The sequence below is a fragment of the Corapipo altera genome, unplaced genomic scaffold, assembly GCF_003945725.1.
Source record: "Corapipo altera isolate COAL_440 unplaced genomic scaffold, ASM394572v1 22b, whole genome shotgun sequence".
NCBI classification, from domain to species: Eukaryota; Metazoa; Chordata; class Aves; order Passeriformes; family Pipridae; genus Corapipo; species Corapipo altera.
This window is the reverse complement of record NW_020884876.1, coordinates 27,116,167-27,135,673: the sequence shown is the minus strand read 5'-3', so window position 1 is coordinate 27,135,673 and position 19,507 is coordinate 27,116,167. Positions and strand designations below refer to the sequence as shown.

The window sequence follows — 19,507 nt, the reverse complement described above, 5'->3', positions numbered from 1 at the left end:
CAACATATCTCAACGTTATCACCTACCTCATAACAACAGTTAGTTGTGCTTTTTATTTTAGGGGGTGAGGTCCTAAGCTTGAGATGTTCATGGCTCAGAGGAGAAAGAATTCATGAAGGAGCCTGGCACAGTTTTGGAGACTAACGATTTCTTCAGAGAGTGCAACAACCAAAACATTTGAAAATTTATGTCAACTTTAGTGAGGGAATACAAATGCAGAACAAGGGTAAAAAAAAAAATTCCCAAAGTGAATATTTTCCAAATTTGCTTTTCAAAATAGTACTGTGGTTATTTTATTTCTTACTTTATTGTAGAGGTTTAAGAGCATTCCCAAGTAAACAAAAATTGTGAAATGCCTCTTGCACAACTGCTTTTTAAGATCTTTGTTTGGGACAGGGGAAAATTACTTGAGGGATGATCATAAACCTTTTCTTGAACCTTCAAGGCCCTCTTCTTAACTGGACTAACTACACAGGCAGTTCAAACTCTCAAAGATGATTTAATAGCCTCATGCAACCTCAAATATCTGCAGGAGACAGACAATCGGTCACCTTTTCTTCCTTCTATTGAAATACAGGCTCAAAGCCTTCACAGAAAGAGGAGGCCCAGCACATAACACAGTGTCGTAGGTCCCCCAGCACTCCACTACAAACCTGGCTCCCAGTCACCTTTGGTTTCCCAGCCCTTTGGCCACCTGAATCAGCTGCATAACCAGCTGCTTCCTAGTTCTTAGGCATGTCTTTCAGGCTTAGTATACAATAAACAGACATCTACACAGATAAAAATAGTAAAACTTTGAAAAAGACAAAGAGTATGGGCACTGCAATGCCTTTTGCAATGAAAAATAGTCAAGGCTGTATTGAAGCAATTGTCCCGTGCCAATGTGATGGCGCCATTTCATTAGCTCCAGCATAATTCAATTATATCATTTTCCCAGCTTATGAACATGTATATATTTGCTTTTTTTATAACAAAATACAATAATGATTTTTTTAATAACTTTCTGGTAAAATAGTGCAAGAGATTAAGAAAGAACATATGGTAAAAGTAATTTTTGACCTGTGTTTTATCCTTAAAACCCAAAAGTGGATTCAGTACTAAAATCAAAGCACTTTAAGTATATTATGAAATATTTACAGCTGTTATCACTGCCTGATTTATGTGTGCCAGAGACTGGATTATTCAGGCTGGTTTCACAAGCAATATGTCAGTAAACAGGATTTTGTTTAGTAATTATATTAAACATGTCCATATAAGCTTGGAAATAATTATAAACCGTATTTTACTGTACTTGATAAAAGCACTAAGCAACAAGAACTAACAATGGCAAAAAGGTCTTCTCTCATTTTCAATAAAGCTTTCCATGTGAAAATCTGTCAACATGAAAAAGTTACTGCTTGTAATTAAAACCAGGCTTTAGTTCAGTAATATGTTTACATGTTATGTTCCAGAAGGGGGGAAAATGCAATTGAATTACTCTCCTTAAACCTTGTGGTTCAAAAACACACAATCTGCTCTGGGCACGCTACTGATGTAAGAAAAAATAATTCAGGTTCAACCTCATGACACATTTGAGAGTTTTGTACTACTAACATAGCATGGTAAGAGTTTAAGGGAGCCCTCAGACACGTTCACGGGATTTTTGCAGTGGGTATGTCTCCCTGCATCAGGCATTTAAACTCTGCTCCTGTCAGTACTTGTACAAGGTTTCGCTAATGGACAGATAATAGCACAGCTATTGAGGCTGAGGAGGTTACAGTAATACGTCACCATACTTGGGAGCCTGTCAGTAAGTGACTAATTACCCTTCTGTTTCCAGCTTTCACATTAACTTACTAAGACCCTCTGCCTTTCTCCACAATGGCTTTATAGCACAAGATCTTTCTTAAAAGCAAACTTCAAAGTGACTTCTCTGGATTAGACCTGCTGCCAAACTGGGTGTTAAACTGTGCTTCTGTGGGTCCCAAGACCTCAGTACTAGGACCTCAGTCTTCTGGTTGTTTTTGAGGATGAACAGTAAATTTGACACCCGCAACACTTCTCTTTGCCAAGCACACACCATTTTTTTCACCATACTTTTCAACCCTCTTTTTGATGCACAGAGATGGATAGATTATATTTGCTGCGCCATTGGTTAACTGAAATTTCAGACTGTAGGAATACAAACACTATCTTGACACATTTAAAGGTTTTTTCCACGCTGCTGTAATGAGACATATTTCCTAAATAGCCAGGAAACAATCTTCCGAGCCAACCTAGTGCTCCACATGAGAAACCATCTTATTGACTTCAGTGTAAACTTTTCTTAAACAAGGTCATAATGTATTTAATGATAAAAAACCAAGCAGATAAGCAGCTCTGTGCTTATCCTGTATTACAGAAGCCTGTACACTAGATTTGTTAATCTAGCTTTAATTCAGAAACCTGACACTCCCTGCTTTACTTGTAACCATTTTTGTTTCTTGTTAATGCAACCAGATGGTGACTTCAGTTTGATTACAATTCTCCCTGCTTTAATGTGAACTCTGCATCTTACTACTATCAGATAACATTTGCTTTCCTTAATGTACATAGTTTCAGAAAAATTACAGAAGTGCTATTGCTGTGTTACATGAAAAATTCCAATATACATTTAGCTGACATAGCATCAGCTGGTGTTTAAACTGGGCTTAGCTAATGGACTTTTAATGTCGGTGGGGTTGTGTGCAGTTACTGGCTATTAGCAGGAATGGGCCCTTTCTATAAAAATCACTTTTCCTCAAGTGTGTTGTTTGAACATTCCTTCCTCTGATTTAGTGACTGTCACCAAATACAAAACAAATGCAAGGACGCTGGAATCTACTGTTATCTTTAAAACCAACTTAACCTCAGCCTGGCCTCCGAGAGTGAAATGTGTTCTGCATTGGTACTAGTGGATACAAAACTTTAAAGACAAAAGACCAAATTTTCCTTGTCTTGCTCCAGTGAGTAAATCCCAAGCAGTCCAGTGAAAACAATCAGATAGAAAGTAAATTTGATCAAGATACTGCCATCAATTGATTTCCCTAAGAGAAAGGATCTTGGCAATGAAACCGAGTACTGGTAAAATAAGCTGATCGGTAAAACAAAGCAGATTAACAGTCCACACAATGTCACTTTGTCATTTTAATTCAGTTTTTGTTGGAAATGTTTCTTATAAATGCAAATTTAAAACTTTCCTCTTGAGACCACAGAAATGATAGAAATGTTTAAAAAGTAAGTAAGTAAATTAGGCCTTTTTTATTTTTTTAAGATTTGGAAGCTTTTATCTAATAGCCATGTTTACTACAAAGAACTAATAATTCAGTTGGGGGGGGGAGGGAAGAAAAAGATCCACACAGAAATAGTTCAGGACAAGCAAAGGACAAAAGTTAGCAGCTAAACAGTTTCACTCTATCCAGTGCTCATGAAAGGCATATGGCACTTCTCATTCTACTGCCGAAATCAGGATAACAACCACTTTTGTTATCAGCTACCATGCTGCACTTCTAACTCAGGCCTTCGAAGCCCATGCTTTTAGTAGTAGAGGTCTTTAGTTAAAAAAAAGCTGAATGCTAAGGCAGGAAATTGCCACACATTTCTGTGTAATAGATATTTACATGGATATCTGCCTTCGGTTGGCCACATTTGGCTCTCAGTGTTCTTATCTGAAATATCGTGATGAAATGCAACAAAAAATAACATCTACTTGAAAGAATCTCCCCAGCTTGTTTTCAAGTGAGGCACTGTGTTAATCTCTCTACAGCAAAGAGTCACATTGGTATACATAAGGGAAATGGAAAGTTACTCAAATTATTTAGCTTAAAAAACCCAAAGCCCTAAACAACCCCACAAAAAAACTTGCCAGCAAATAACATGAGATCAGGGTCTGTCCATCCTAGTCTCACTCTACTGTGTCAGCATATTTTTAATACAGAATCAGATCAGCTTCTGACATGTTCTGGCTTTGAAATTAATGGAACTATATTTGTTGGTGGTCATAACCTGGCCTTATGCACCATATGTCTATTCTTGGTGGAAGCACTAGGCATTAGAAAAAAAAACAAAACCAAAAGGAAACTGATAGTAAAAGTGACACATCCCAGTACTGAACTTTCTAGCTACAAACTTTCTAGTTACTTAGGAACTGAGAAATTAGGAACTTCTTATTTGCTACAGCACAGTTATTTTACATGAGGAAGAGAAGGAAAACCAGGACTCATATTCTTGCCATCAGAAATCTGCTGTGTAAGAAGATTGCTGCATTTTATTTGAGCAAGGGACCAAAAAAGTTACTCTCACCTTCAGAAACTGGTGAGGAAGCAGAAAGGAAGTCCCTAAAGCTATGTTTGCAACTTCTGCATGAAAAGAATTTGTAATGGGGACAATGACTTGCCAAAAACTAGTGCAGCTTCGAGGCCAAAAAGCTTAGAGCAAGGAATACCAGTATTTCATGAGACAATTCAGCAAGGTTTTTTGTGAATGGCACTCATAGAAGGGCAGTCTTCCCCATATAATTACAGCTCCATTCCTTAATCAGACAGACTTCTAGTTTCCACAGTCAACTCTGATTTTCAGAAATGAACAGGTTTAACAGGGGAAACTTTCTCCTCCTAGTTGAAAGCACCACTGAATTTTATCACTTTAATAAAGGTTCAAGCAGCAGAGACTTCTCTATAGTCTCATCTGAATGCAGACAACCCAAAATTTCAGTCTGGACACCTCACTGTTATCCTGTTAGCTCCAGCTATTCACTGCTAGTCACGACCACTCATCTTTTGTATGTGTAGAGCTGCAGAGTAATGAGGCAGACACATGAAGTTTTTGATGCTGTAGGGAAAGGTGAGAGGGAATACATCTGTGCTAACTCCATGAGCAGCTGCCAAACATGGAGATATGTTACTGAAAGAGAAAATTAATTCACACTAAGACATTGTGCATATCTGTATTTGGATAACTCCTGATAATTACTCGTGCTTCAGTCAGTGTAGGTAAATCCGATGCACATGAGAACAGAATTAGTCTCGCTTGCTATTCTGTCCCACTTCTTACTCCTCGATTTCGGTATGACTGAACTGCAATTAACCTCATTCAGTGAGACCATGTTATTATTTTCACTCGCTGTGTAAACTTTCCAGTATAAACACATATGTTGGGACTGGATAAGACAAGTGATGTATTTAAACAATAAATAAATACACCATATCATAAAAGTGCAGCAATTCATGTTCCATTATTTTAGCAAATTTATGTCTGGAATATAGCTCTCCAAGAAGCTCTGAATTACTAATAATCCTGTGGTGATCACTTTTCACTGTCTCACATGAAATGCACTAAAATCAAGCAAAGAAACACCTGGGAAACAACTCTCAGTTCAAAGAAGTTTCCAAAACAGCTGCAATAGAGTCAACCTCATTTGACAGATCGTCCAAGGCTTACTTGCACATTTCCTTGTATCTAGATGATGAAATTCAAGATTTCTCAAACAATTGCATCAAGCACTCAGGGGACCAAGAAAAACGCAAGCTTTCCTTTTTCTCAAAGGATACACTGTTAATCCACAGAGATTAACATTTCAACCTCTCACTCAATATGAGACTAAGAAATAAAGCTACTTTACTTCTTGAAAATAACTAAAAAGGGATTGGCAGGAACTACCTAACAAGAAAATGCTCAGCTGTTGCCAAGCCAGTAAAATCTATATGAGCTCCTTTAGCATTATTGTTGATAATGTTACCACAACAAGAGAAAAATGATACTGATTTAACTGCTTAGGCAACCTCATAACTTTTATGACTGGTAAGGCAATGGGGTCCTTCAGAGCGCAAGTCGTTCATTCAGACAAATGAAGTACAGTTGAATAACATAGTCCTGAATTGCAGATTAAACTCAAATGAAACAAAACAACCCAAGGCAGTGATCCCTATTCCATTTACAACAGTGATCAACTCATGCACTGGATCTGCTCTTCCTCCTTCCAAATTTGAGATAACACTGTGGATTTCACTGGGCAAAGCAAACCTTTCCAAACTGCCTGCCACCAGAAAGTCAGACCTTCTAGGGAGCATCCCTATTCCTGAAGAACACCATATACTTTTTCACTTTTCCTTTGTCCTAGTTCCAGCCAGAACAGAGTTAATTTTTACAGTAGCCAGGAGGGGACATGGCTAGGACCTGGAGGTTATTACAAACCACCTCACATCATTTTCCAGGGACCAGCCTAGCACGGCAGAGGGAGCAGTCAGGTGTTGCTATTGTTGGGGGGGCAGCGTTCTGTGTCAATCTTTTGCCTCTTTCTTTTACCCTCTGTCATTAGTATTGTTGCTATTACTGTTCATTTTCTTATCTTGTTGTTTCCAATAATTTGTTCTACCTCAGCCGTGATCTTTACCTTTTTGTGGCTCCAATTGTCCTGTCCCTCCCACTACAGGGAGAAGGAGAAGGGGAGGAGGGAGCAGCACATAGTTTGGAGGGCCTCAGTGGGAGCACTAAATTGAGGAGTATCATTCCTAAACCAAAATATCCTTTTATACATATTTCTAGATACCAGAAGATATAAAGAAATCATCAGTGAAACTCAACAAATACAACATTGGGAAGGCATCTGGGAGCCTTCAACATAGCATTCCCTCTGTAGTATCCCTCATTGGGACTGTCAGATAAGAAGTGGGATGAACCAGAGCACCAGTCTTGGGTACTCAGAAGCCTCAAGCTTGTGTTTTGGCTTCCTTACATATTTGCTCTGCAACCTTCGGCAATTCCCCTTAGATATTTCCACCAAACGGTGATAAATATAGCAAACCTCCAAATCCAGCAAGATGGATTAGAGATTAAACATCTAATGCAATGTGACAAATAAGAACTTCCCACTGTCTTTAGCAATGCAAATATGTAGCAAAGCTGTCCTAAGAACTTAACTGTGGATGTCCCCTATGTGAGGTATAACCAACTGAGATGAGCATGCACAGCTCTTCAGGTGCCTCTCCTGTCCTGCCTGTGTAGGAGTCATTAAAAAGGAAAGTGAGAATTTGAGGAGGTGCTGATTCACTGCAGCATCACATACTGACTGATGTCCCTGCCTTGATGGGACTATTAGACTGTCATGCAAACTACAGCAGCACTGCCTGCATTTGGGGAACAGTAAAGTTACTCACCTAAACCCAGGATTGCCTGACATTGCCTGGTGGAATTAAGGATAATGTCTGGGTCTCTATCTCAATTTACATGACAGCAAAATCAGCATGATTTCCAAAAACCAAAGAGAAGAGAGCGAGATCTAGGAAGTGCTGTGAATATATGCCCTAACCAGTGCTTAACCAGGACTGTAAATCAAGTTTAACAGTGAGGTTTTTCACTAGGCTGGTTGAAATATATGGAAAAATGTAAATTTCATTTTCACTGAACACCCTAACAGATTTTCAGAGAGCATAAATACAAAGAGTTTGGTCAGTAAGGTAAATATTCAGGGCTTAATTGACCCTTTCACTAAAATAACTGAATCTTTTCTGGTTTTGATTAAGGTTTCTTGCTTTTTTTCCAACCTCGCCCTAGCAAACAAACAAAAAGGAATCTTCTTCTGTCTTCTGTTTTCCCCTAAATTTTCCATGTTGATAAAAAGGATATTTTTAAGTGAAACTGTTTTTGCATGAAGCTCTTTCTTCCCCAGCTCAAACTTTTAGATAATGTGCCAGGCTATAAAGGGACTCCCCAAATCCCGGCATTTGATGAATTGGGAGGAAATCCCATGTTTCCTGCTTAACGTATATGTGATTTGGGATGGAGTCATAAAAGCAAACAGGAAGCTGTTTTGGTGACGACTACCTAGGGGGAAAGCTATATACAAGCATCTCTGAGGTTACTGAAAGCTGGGAAAACCTCTGGCAGCTTTTGCTTCTTACTTGTGTGTATTGTTTGTACAATCAGACCCAACCTCAAGGAAAACAACTGGAACAAAACTACAGTTTGGGGCTTTCTTTTACCTTCTCCAGCCTGCGTGCACACAGTCAGTTTTATGCTACATCCTCACCCTAGAGATAAATCTAAACACAATAACCACAAAATGAACGCTCTGCAAAATGTTTAAGCAAACCTATCACAAAAGCAACAACAATACTCAATAAATCAGCTCCCCATCACAGCAGCAGAGTTTGGAGTTGGAGTACCTGCAGATGACCCCATTAAAGTAAACACACTGGAATAAAGCATGTCCAAAATTAAGGGGAATTTTGTTGCTCCTATTTGTTCTGCGTAAGGTTCTTTATAACCACTTCCCTTTTAGCGTAATTTCAAATGCTTGCTTGCAAGTGATGCAAATTAAGTGTTTCTTTGAATACAGCTTGCCTCCCAGAAGACTTAATAACATTTCCTTCAGACCGCCTATTGGATAACGTTATGACGGAAAGATCCAGGGGCGCCTGCTCACGAGACTGGACTCTACTGAGCACACACAATAAATCACTTAAAACACCACCATTCCTTCAGCCCTTGGAAGCAGTCGGCACTAAGCTGTGCCTCTGCACAACATTATTCTGACGCTGTGCTGATGGAGGTTATAGCCAACTGGAAAACCACTGCTTGTCTCTTACTCCTGGCTTTTAATTCTTGACTTATACTTTAAAAGCTGTTTTATACCTCCATGCCGAATGTGGAGCAAAGACAGCTAATGAAAATGACAGACGGTGTAATTACTGCTTTATTGGCACCGATGCCAAGATCGCTGCCTGCTAGACTTGAATACCTCCACTGGGTGGCTAACAAGATGTGCACTCCACAAACTAGCACAGCCCTCTCCCCACCCTTAAGGGAAGAAAGAAGGAAAACTAAAGCCATTTTTTCCTATAGGGACACACAGATAGTTATGTGAAATATATTCCATAGGCAGAACATCCATGATTACATTAACTTTCTTTTCAAAGATAGCCTGCAGTAACAAACCAATAATCTGAGCATTTGAGACTCACATTGAGTCCAATACTCTTTGACTAAATCACAGCAAACTGTTCACTACTTTGAGCAATGCAAATCTACCCAAGAATTCCCCTTTGCAACAGCAATTCAAACATATTTTTCTGATGAGCTGCTGAAGTAGTTTTTTATGCCTTTTTGCAGAAAGAGTAACCATAACTGATTCCTCAAAAGTCTGATGATGTAAAATCCAGAAAGAACCAGAAATCAACAAATATAGCCATACACTATACACGGGTTACTCCGAACAAGATCGTTTAGCTGGTAGTGTGACATAAATGTAGCTTCACTTTTCAAAGTATAACTCTCCTTACTGTTTTACTTGTGCACAAAACTCTGGTTGTATACTGCACAGAAATACCAAACTGTTGTCCTACTCAGCCTGGGCTTCTCTCACCTTCAATAGGAACTGATGTTGTTCTGTACCTTATTCAACTGAACTGGTCAGACTGTGCCTCAAAAGACCTCTCTTCAATTTTCATAAAAATAAAGATATCTACCTGAAAATATCTAATAAATATAATCCACATTTTCTCCTCTCTTACTGCACAGACCAGCTATGGAAGTGATTTGCCTGGCCTTGGCACAGAGTTGTATTCCTGTTTTCAGATGTAGTGTATTTGGAAAATTAAATTAGGAAAATATTTTTCATTTGGTTAATGCTGTTTCCTTTTTCTGAATTTGGATGTCACACACAAAGCTACTCCCAAAATATAGTGAATAACTGGGGTTTGAGACTGTTACCGAAGAAAAATAAAGTTGTGTAGTGAGTGATCCATGTAAAATGATTAAGTGCAAACATGCACAACAACTGTGCAAATGTCTGGCATTCTTACTGTACAAAGGAATAGATGACACTGACAGTAAAGCTGAAGAGCCATCAGAAGGATGTGATGTATATACTTTTTCCATAACTATTGCAACCAACTGCTAGAGCCTGGAGCCAGAGGAAGAAGAGCCCAGATTCTGACTCCCGTGTTCCCAGGGAGGAATCACTCCTCTGCAGACAGATCCATCCACTTAATTTTAATCCTGCTTAAACTGCACCTCAGTCAGCAAAGGAAACCTTGTGTCTGCTTTGCTTTCAGCAACGAGTACTGCCGTACTAAAATGCTACTCAGGACCAATGCAGACCACCACGGCCAGCTCAAACTTCTCAACATCATTGAAATCTGCCACAGTACATCGCTTTAAAACAGATTAATGTTTCAAAGGGCCTTATTCATACACAACAAAATACTACTTGGCTCTTGCTTTATTAATACAAATACTATTACACCCATATGATCAAATACAAGAGATCTACTGATGCATCAAGATAATTAAGTCCTTTCCCCCCCCTTTCTTCAACAAGACGTGTTTAGGTATTTAATTAGGAAACGCATCCCCAAAAGGTTAGTACATTCACATGTTATATTTCACTTTTTCCGCACTAAGCATTTTCAAACTGCTGCTGTTGCTAATACAGACTACGCTGGGGCAAGAAAAATATCTGCACATATGGTTCCTTTACAGTTTTCTTTTTAAATTGTCACTTTGATTTAATTAGGTTTGAGGGGTTAAGCATAAAAAAATGCAGTCTTTTATTGTAAAGGAACAAATGAAACACAACCTCATTAATATGTAGTCCCTTTAGCTTTTCTATCCATCTTTTACACCACTGTTATTAACCCAGAAAGCTGTCTGAACCACGCTGGTCACTACAGATAGATAGCCTGACTCTCCCTTTCATCCCACCTACACACCAAAAAGGTGAGAGCCACATTATAATTGGGTAACACTTTGAGAGGTGGGAAGTGGGGCAGGGTAGGAAAGCACAACAGCTGAAACCCAGTCTCTGCTGATTGAAGAGCCAAAGGAAAAGTTGCCCTTACGGAGATGGCACTGAAATGCCAGGCATGGGCACAGTTTGAGACATTTAAATTCTCGTTCTGATGTAGCTCATCATAGAGGCATAGTGAATGCAGTGAAATGCCAGACCAGAGTTGATTCTGGCTTGATAATCGCTCTGGCCTCATTCACACCACTTTGAGAATTAAGGGCTGTCTCTATCATTGTGGCCATTTCCTGTTCTCTCCTGATAACAGCCGAAAAATACTTAGACAGCTTCAGATAAGAAGAAATAATAAAACAAAAAGTGTATTTAGGTCTGCTGAGAAGCTCACAGGAGGACAAGGGGATGCAGTGCTATGAATCTGCCAGGGATCGTGGGGGGTTGGTCCACCAACTACTCAGTTAATAAATTCATTTTCCACCCGGCAATGAAAAGGAAAGCATGAAAGCAGAAGTTCCAGCAATGCCCATAGCTTTCTTAGCCTGCTTCAAAAGATAAAGATATTTCGGGAATGGAGATGAAACATATATGTTTTTGAAACATATAAATAAAACAGAGGGAAAACTTTGCCCAGTGCTATATGCTGAGGAAACTTCCTGAAGAGGGCATAGTTAAACTGTTGATTCATTGCCTCGCTGAAGCACCACATACACACATACATGAAGATCCCCACTGCACACTCCAAGCAGAAAATCCCTCAGCTCTGGGAAAAATGCCAAAATCTGCACCCAAATTCTGTGCCTGGTCCTAGCAAACGGAAAATATAAATAAAAGTAAACATGGAAAAACAAGCCCAAGACAAATAGCTATATCCCTCCAACATTCTCTGGATTTTCCACTGTGTTGTGGAAGTTTATCACACGTTGTACATTGGGAAGTGTTGCTGAAGAGCTCTCTGTCCCTTTCTGGGTAGGTGAGCACACCTGTGTCCTGTTACAGGTCCTACATGAGTCGCCCTCTGCAGTGCAGGCACAAGGGGCCTGGCTCCTCTCCCCTCATGGCATTTCTGGCACACAGCGTTGTGTTACGGAGGATAAGTGTGGAAAGGAGAAACCACCCGAGAGTGTGAGTGAGGTATGCCCTGTGGCACTGAGATGAGCACTCTGAAACAGCTGAACGCAGGGGGTCCTCTCTTCCCCACTCAGGCCATCTGTCATGCAACCTCCCAGATCCTGCTAGCAGAGCAGGCAGGCTCCTTTCCACTCCAGGTCTAACTATCTGAACGGATGTTCTTCAACACTCTCCATCTACACAGACTGATATGTACTGACATCTAGGTCTACATACACATGGTACTATTAAAAGCTTTAAATACAAAACATCAAACCTGTCCTATCTTGAACATGAAACCAACCAGGGAAAGGAAACTATGTAAGACACAGATGAAACGTGGCATAATGCATAGCACATTTTTGTACTTTCATTCTCTGCCACCCCCTTTTTATGACCAGATTTCTGATCTTCCTATGAGATAAATGCCTGGTATGAGCAAGGGGATGTGACTCTGAGGATGGAGTAAGTATCAGTAGGAAATGGATTAACACCGTTCCATGCACAGACATGATTTTCAGTGCATCCAGCCCACTAGCAGCAAGCCTACAGCTCCCAAAAGCCTGCCAGGGGCACTGAGACACAAAGCAATCAGCACTGCCACTGCTCTGGTTCAGAGAGACTACACAGGAGAGTGCACTTTGTAATGGCTAGGTGAGAGCACAGAGTCAGATCTGTGCAGTTTTCACAAGTGCCTCTCCACAGAAATGATGTGGGGAAAACCCAAGCATTCTTACACTTGCATTATGTTAGCAAGTCTAAATCAAAACTCCGGTGCGTATTATTACTTCTTGGTTACATATATGGACAAAAAAACCCCCAAAATAAAACAGCTTCTAAAATTCCTTTTCTCTTGTTAGCCGTATAACTGAGATGTCCAAGTCCTTTAGCAAACCCACACATCCTTGCTGTATGCAGCTCTGCCCACATGCAGCAACAACCTTTCTCTCTCTCCAGTCCACCACAAAAGCAACACATTTCCACATTAAGTCTAACTCCCGGGAAGAAAGAAGAAAAGCACCGAGAAAGTTTGTCCAGCATCAGCTCGCAGGAGAAAAAGCCTCCTGCTGTGGCTGTCTGCCGGGTGGGTGCCACACTGAGACAAGGTTCCTTGTGATGCTCTCAAACATCCCTAAACACGCACTGAGAATCAGGACATTGTCACTTGGAAAGAGGAATTTATACAAGGGCCACAGGGAAAGCAGATCTAGATGTACTCCAGAATCCCCGACACGGGAGGGGAAACAAAATCCCAAAACATAAACACAGAAAGACGGTAACTCCCTTCGGGTATATCATGTTCTAGGCAGGAAGAAGGAGGGCGTGGGGGGCGATGGAGGGGTTCGAGAATGACCGTCGGATGCAGAGCCCCGGGGCACGGCTGCGCCGCTGCCGAGGGACACCCGCCCCGCACCTGCCTTTCCCACGCACCTTGCCAGCCCTCCAGCGCGCACCGGCGCCGCTCTCCCGCCCCGGAGCGCTGTCGGCGGGGCTCCTTCAGCCCAAACTTCCCCCTCCGCTCCCCGTGCCCCACTTGAGGACAGAGTGCAGGGAAACGCCTGTCCCGGCCAGGCTCAGCACCGGCAGAACCGACTCGGCCAGTGCGGCCGGACCCCGGCGGGGGTCGTGCATGCGGGGGAATGCACTGTTTGCACATACAAACACGGGGGAGGGTGGAGTTACGGGATAAATTCGCATATCTAGCCCGCACGCGGAGGACGCCTCGACCCTTATCCATCCATCCACCCATCCATCGCCTTACCTTGCGCCGCGGAGCCGGGGCGGCTGGCCCCCAGAACGGCCAGGGCGGGGAGCACCACCGTCTGCAGCAGGTATCCCAGTCCCAGCCCGCAGCGGGCCGCCGTCCCCTCCAGCCCCTTCCCCATGGCCGGGGCAGCGGGGCAGTCGCGCTGAGCCGCGGAGCTTTCCTGTGCCGCCTGTGCCGGCCCCGTCCCACCGCCGGGCGCGGAGCGGCGCGGAGCCCCCGCGGGGCGCTCAGGGGGCGCGGGGGGCGGCGGGGCGACGGGCTGCGCTCGTACCGGGGGCACAGGGGCGCTGCATGGCCCCGCGGAGGGGCGCGGAGCCGGCGGAGCGCTGCTTTCTTCCCGCGGGCGGCTCGGCGCTGCTGCCTCCACCCCGGGGGTGGGCGGGGGCCGGGGCCGGGGCCGGGGCCGGGGCTGGGGAGAAGGGGCTGCGCCGGCCGCCTGCGATAAAATGCGAGCTGGAGCGAGGAGCGGACCCAGAGGGAAGGGGGCGGGGGAGGCTGGGAGCCACCCGCCGCAGAACCGGCCCCCTTTCGCCTCCCCCGCCCGCGCCCCCTGCGCGCACACCCGCGGGCACACTCGCGCGCGGATGCTGGTGCGCACACGTGCGCGCACGAACACGCACGGACACGCGCTCGCACCCCCAGCCCGCCCCGGCGGTACGGCCGGGAGCACAGGCGGGAGCCGGGGCTGCGCTAGCCGGACCCCTCCACATCGCCTCCTTCTTCCCCACACTGTTCCCGTGGGCCTGACACCCCCCCACACACGCACCTACAGGGCTCTGGAGGACCGGGACATCTTTAGGGGTCCATAAAATGCAGAGTGGGGGAGCCCCGCGCCGGCCGGGCGTCACCCGTCTTCTCCCCACAAGCAACAGGGTAGAGGGCAGGGGGAGAGAGCGAGCGCCAGGAGAGCTGTTGGAGAACCCACCATCCCTGGGAAACGTCTCGCCGTTTGTCCTCCAGGGCCTCTCTCTTAAGGCTGGGGTCTGTCCCTGCCAGACCTTACCCTTCCGCCCCTAAAAAGCTGTCTCCTGGCCTCTGCCCTCACCACATACTCACCAAATCTCACTCAGTGGGGTAGCAGTGCCTACACCTCGGGTTTGCTGTTCAGCCAAGGCTCGATTTGGTTTTACTGTTGCTTTCTAGGGCTTGGGTTTTTTCTCTTTTTTTAATGGTTTGTGGTTTTGTTGGGGCTTTTACGTTTGTTTTGGGGGGTTTCATTGGGTTTTTCTTTTTTGAAGTTGTCCTTCCCTTCGCAGAGCCAAGGCAGCCTGTCTGCAGCCATTAGCAGATCCAGCACCTCGCACACCAGGTGTGTCAATGCCAGGGGCTGTTGTTCCACAGCCCTCCCCACACCATAGTACTCCAAGGAAGGTTGCCTTCTCCAGCCCAGAAGTTCCCACAAAGCCGGGCTGCGTGAGAGACAGCAGCGCTCTTTTCCTCGGAGGCGCGGCTGGGATCTTCCCAGTCACTCTGGCTTTGCCTTCCCCTCCCCCGCCCCTTCCACACCAGAAAACAGTTAGCAGCCTTGCTGATGCTGCAAGAGGGTTTCCCGGAGGCCACGGGAACTGCCTGTCTCCAGGGAGGCTCTGTCCCACCTGCCCCCTGACTTTAACGCCCTTCCCAGAGAATTACCCAGACTGTTCCTATCTCAGGGTCTGGGGGGCAGCATTTTTTTCTCCTACGTAGCAGCTTATACAAAGCTGCAGTGTGATAGGAAAGCAAAGGTTTTTCTGGTTTGGTGGTTGTTGTTGTTGTTGTTTGTTTATTTGTTTTTTGCTTTTTTTGTGTGTGTAGGCACAGAGCAAGAAAAAAGGGCAGTTATTGTTCTGGGCAGCATACCTGGGCATGCCTGGAAGGTGCCCCAAGTAGGCTGTGTTTCAAGCCCAACAGGCTGATTTACCCAGTAACTGTTAGCAGTACTCTCCAACTGGAGCACTCCACCTCTCCATCTCCTGGCTGTACTCCATCCTTTAATGGGGTGAGTCCCATCAGCTTTGAACAATACAGCATACTTTAGGAAATATAAAGGCTCTGCCAAAATCCATGAGTTAAGTCCTAAGGCTGTATAAGTGGTGAAAAGGAAACTCTCAACTTGTAACCACGTTCAAAGGGGAATGTGTGTCCTCAACAAGAGCTTTTTTGATTGCAGGAGTTCCCTACAGTGCTCCCTGGCTCCATACTCCCTAGCCTTTAGGCTCAGGTTGGTAGTCAATAGAACATTCCCCATGTATGATATCTATTTGCCAGTTTTGCTGTAACTCTGTAGGCTGGGAGCATCTCTCTTTTTGGGGGTATTTCTTTCCCCTATGCTAGGGGAAACATTTCAGAGGCAAGAAGAGAGGCCCCTGAAAGATGTCACACATGGAAGATGTATTCATTGCTGCACCAGCTGATGGGCACATCTATTGCCACAAGGGATGAGAGAGGGAGGGCTTGCTTCTCCATTAATCAGAGTTAATTTATTTTTGATGTTTTAGAGCTTCCCAGGAGTAATACCTATAGTTCCAGACTTAGTTTCTAGTTAGTAGCTCAGTGACCTCATTAAATAAGTCCATCCCAATTTCAAAATATGTCCCTGCAGCCCTGCCAGGGATCCCTGGTGGCTGCCAACCTGTCAGCCTCTCTGCCCTGGAGTAGGTGCAAGGGGGAGCATTGCTGCTTCACAGCTGTGACAGAAGTGATGGCACAGGGACCACAAGATCTCAGCTTAGGAAGAAAGAAAGTCTTTTTTCCAGTACCCAAAGTGTGGTGGACAACGGAGGAACAAAGATACTCCAGCTCGAGGTGTTCAGTAATCACTTTTCTACTGGAAATGGGTATACCTTGACCTGGAGAAGATGGTTGAAGCAACAGCAACAAATAACTAGATAGGGATCTTCTCTGGAAAATATTCTTTCAACTCTTTTTATGCTCTGTTATGTGTAAGAAAGGGCATCCAGGGATGCTCCGTGTCTGCATCACTGAGCTTTCTCAGTGATCCAACATACTCCGACAAACAACGCTTGTGACTGGGCCAGCCCTAATGCCACTGCAATGGATTTTGCCTATTCAGGAGCAAGCCTGTCCAAGGGCTCTTTATTTTTCTCCTTATAAGATAAACAGAATTATTATCTCAGCTTAATAAACTTGATATTTGACACCAGAGTTAAAGGACTGATATAATTCAGGGATATGAGATTAGAAAGTGCAAATTTCCTGGATTTATTCCAAAAGTTGTTGTTTGGTTTTTGGTGTTTTTTTTCCCCGATAGAACCTGGCTGGGGAGGTATTTTCCAGCTTTTAGAAAAGTCTGTGACTTAAAAGTACATGTAATGTAAGTGTATCTTTTTGTCAGCTTTAATGTCCTTAAAAATCACTCCATACCCTTCATAAACTTATCTGAAGCAAATATTAATCTCCAATTTTCGTACTTGGACAGAAATATCAAGTGTCAAAGAGTTTGCATTGGAAAGTGGCTTAAGTAGCCTAACAGGTATCACCTTCACTAGGTTTCCAGCTAAGTTCAAGAAATCACAAATCCAAATTACATAACCACAGTAAATGACTATAAAATCTAGGGTAACATTTAAAAAGTTTCTGTGTAACTTGTGTAGTGCTGAATTTGATTTCAGTGTATTTTCTTGCCCAAGCATCTGGAGTTGCAAAACCATCAATGAGAAGGTATACTGGATTTCAAAAGTCCTATCAGCTTTCATATTTAATATTGTGAATAGTAGTATAGGTACCAGGTTTTTCTCTAGATGTTTTCTTAGGATTCTCTACATTTATAATGATTTATACAAACCTTAATGTAATTACAGAACTCAAGGGAAGTTTATATTTGCTTGTGTTACAGTGGCACAGCTCAGGACCACGTTGCAGCAGGTAATAAAACAAAGAATCACAGAGTCAATTAGGTTGGAAAAGACTCCTGAGATCGAGTCCAAGCCTTGACTGATCACCACCTTTTCCACTAGACCATGGCACTAAGTGCCACATCCAGTCATTTCTTGAACACCTCCAATGATAGTGACTCCACCACCTCCCTGAGCAGTCCATTCTAATGTTTAAGAACCTTTTCCATGAAGAAATTCCTACTAATGTCCAACCTGAACCTCCCTTGGCGCAGCTAGAGGCTATGTCTTCTCATCCTGTCACTAGTTGCCTGGGAGAAGAGGCTGATCTCCACTAATGAAGTAGTATACTTCAATAGAGGACTGATATTAAAAACAATTCCAGAGGGTAAAATATATTTTGTAATGCTTGGACCCAGGTAAGATCTGCATCAAATTTTTTGAATCATCCCATTATTTATCTGAAAGGAAAGAAAACAGTACAAAACTACACGAGCATCTGCCACATCTGAGTGAATTAGGTGTTGGCATTCTATGCCTCATGGAGAGATAAACTAGAAAATTTGGAGGTCTGGGTGTTCTAATGTCATGTTACCCAAGAGTCACAATCTTCATTGTTATCCCAGAACATATTTCCTTCCAAAACAGTGGTTTAAAGGGCAGCTGATTATAGAGAGTTTTCAGGATTAACTTTGACTCAAGGGAATATAACAGTTTCTTGATGTATTCCTCTACAGTATACTGAATCAAACCAGATCCAGTAAGACAAAAATGGTAAAGCCTGATTCCAACCAGTTCAAACTGCTTCCAACTGGTTTAAACTGATTCAAAAGAGTTCTGACTGGTTCAAAGTATTTTAAACCAGTTCAAACCGGACCAAGCCAGTTAAAACAGGCTTGGTTCCAACCCATTCAAACCAGTCTAAACTGGATCTAACTGGTTCCAATCAGTTCAAGTGCCTTGATACTCATTGCAAAGAGTTGCAAAATTTGATCGATGACTTTGCAGCAGAGGTACTAAGGTCCCCTGTGCTATGCACGACTTCAGCAAAGCCAGTTTGAACAAGGAAAAGAATCTTTCCTGTGCATTGATAATTCCAAGTAAGATTCGTTAGCCCGTCCTCTCACTGAGCGCTGTGTTCCTTGGTACATACCATCACCTCTGTCCAACCAATCTGAGGACTCATTAGGTACACAAACATCAACAAGGGATGCATATTCAGGTTACACATCAGGTGATTATGATAGTCAAGATGCTCTCGGCTACTGAGATACACCTAAAGCAGCATGGTGTATTTGAGAGAGGGCTGTATTTTGCCCGCTCCTTCACTAGCTGTTTGCGGTGGCACGTGGCATGCACACCTGCTTTTGGCTGTGCCATTACCCCAGGCTCTACCATGCTGCTCTTATTTTATGGCAGAGCCCAGCACTATGCAATCCAAAAACCAGGTGTGTGACAAACCTCTCACTTCACTGACATACATACCCCAATCCATCAAGTACTGCATTTTTCTCTCACAGTTTAGATAGGCAATTACTTCCTCTGTGGTTACTGTGTGTTATACCGTGTATCAGCAAATGAAACTACCCTTTTGATATCTTACATTTCAAGAGCAACACAACCTCATTTCAAGTAAAAACTTCTGAGCATTTTTTTCATGCTGGGAATAACTATTTGTGGTGGAACTGTGGTCCGAGGAAAATTTCTTTCATACCTACTGAAATCTAATAAAACAACTGATTGTGTTTCAGCTTTCAAAATCACTACTTTGTCTGCTTATTTCTGGAACCAGATCTTCCGAATTTCCTCTCTTACTTATGAATTACAGTTATGTGCTAAATTTTCAGTCTTGACATTATATTAGCAAGTCCATGGGTCAGCATATATGTTAATAGTGCCCACTTAAGCAGTTTAAACAATGTTTCACCTCATAGCAACCATCACTCTAGAACTGTGCTGAATCACCTGGAAGACCATATGATGTCCTGCTCCTGATGCCATTTGAGGTGCACAGCTCCCATTTGTTTAATAAATTAACAATTTAACCATTCTTTCTAAGAG

The 19,507-nt window shown here is 43.2% G+C and overlaps 1 protein-coding gene across 2 annotated transcripts in view; it reads right to left on the bottom strand.

The window, feature by feature from the left end:
• The window catches only part of UNC5C (unc-5 netrin receptor C), a 252,080-nt gene extending 237,975 nt beyond the window's left edge, over window positions 1–14,105 (bottom strand). For both annotated transcript variants that reach the window (XM_027635934.1, XM_027635935.1), the window contains exon 1: window positions 13,608–14,105. In XM_027635934.1, the coding sequence (XP_027491735.1) occupies window positions 13,608–13,731 (124 nt within the window). In that variant the 5' untranslated portion in view covers window positions 13,732–14,105. The remainder of the gene's footprint in view (window positions 1–13,607) is intronic.
• Window positions 14,106–19,507: the final 5,402 nt, after the last annotated feature.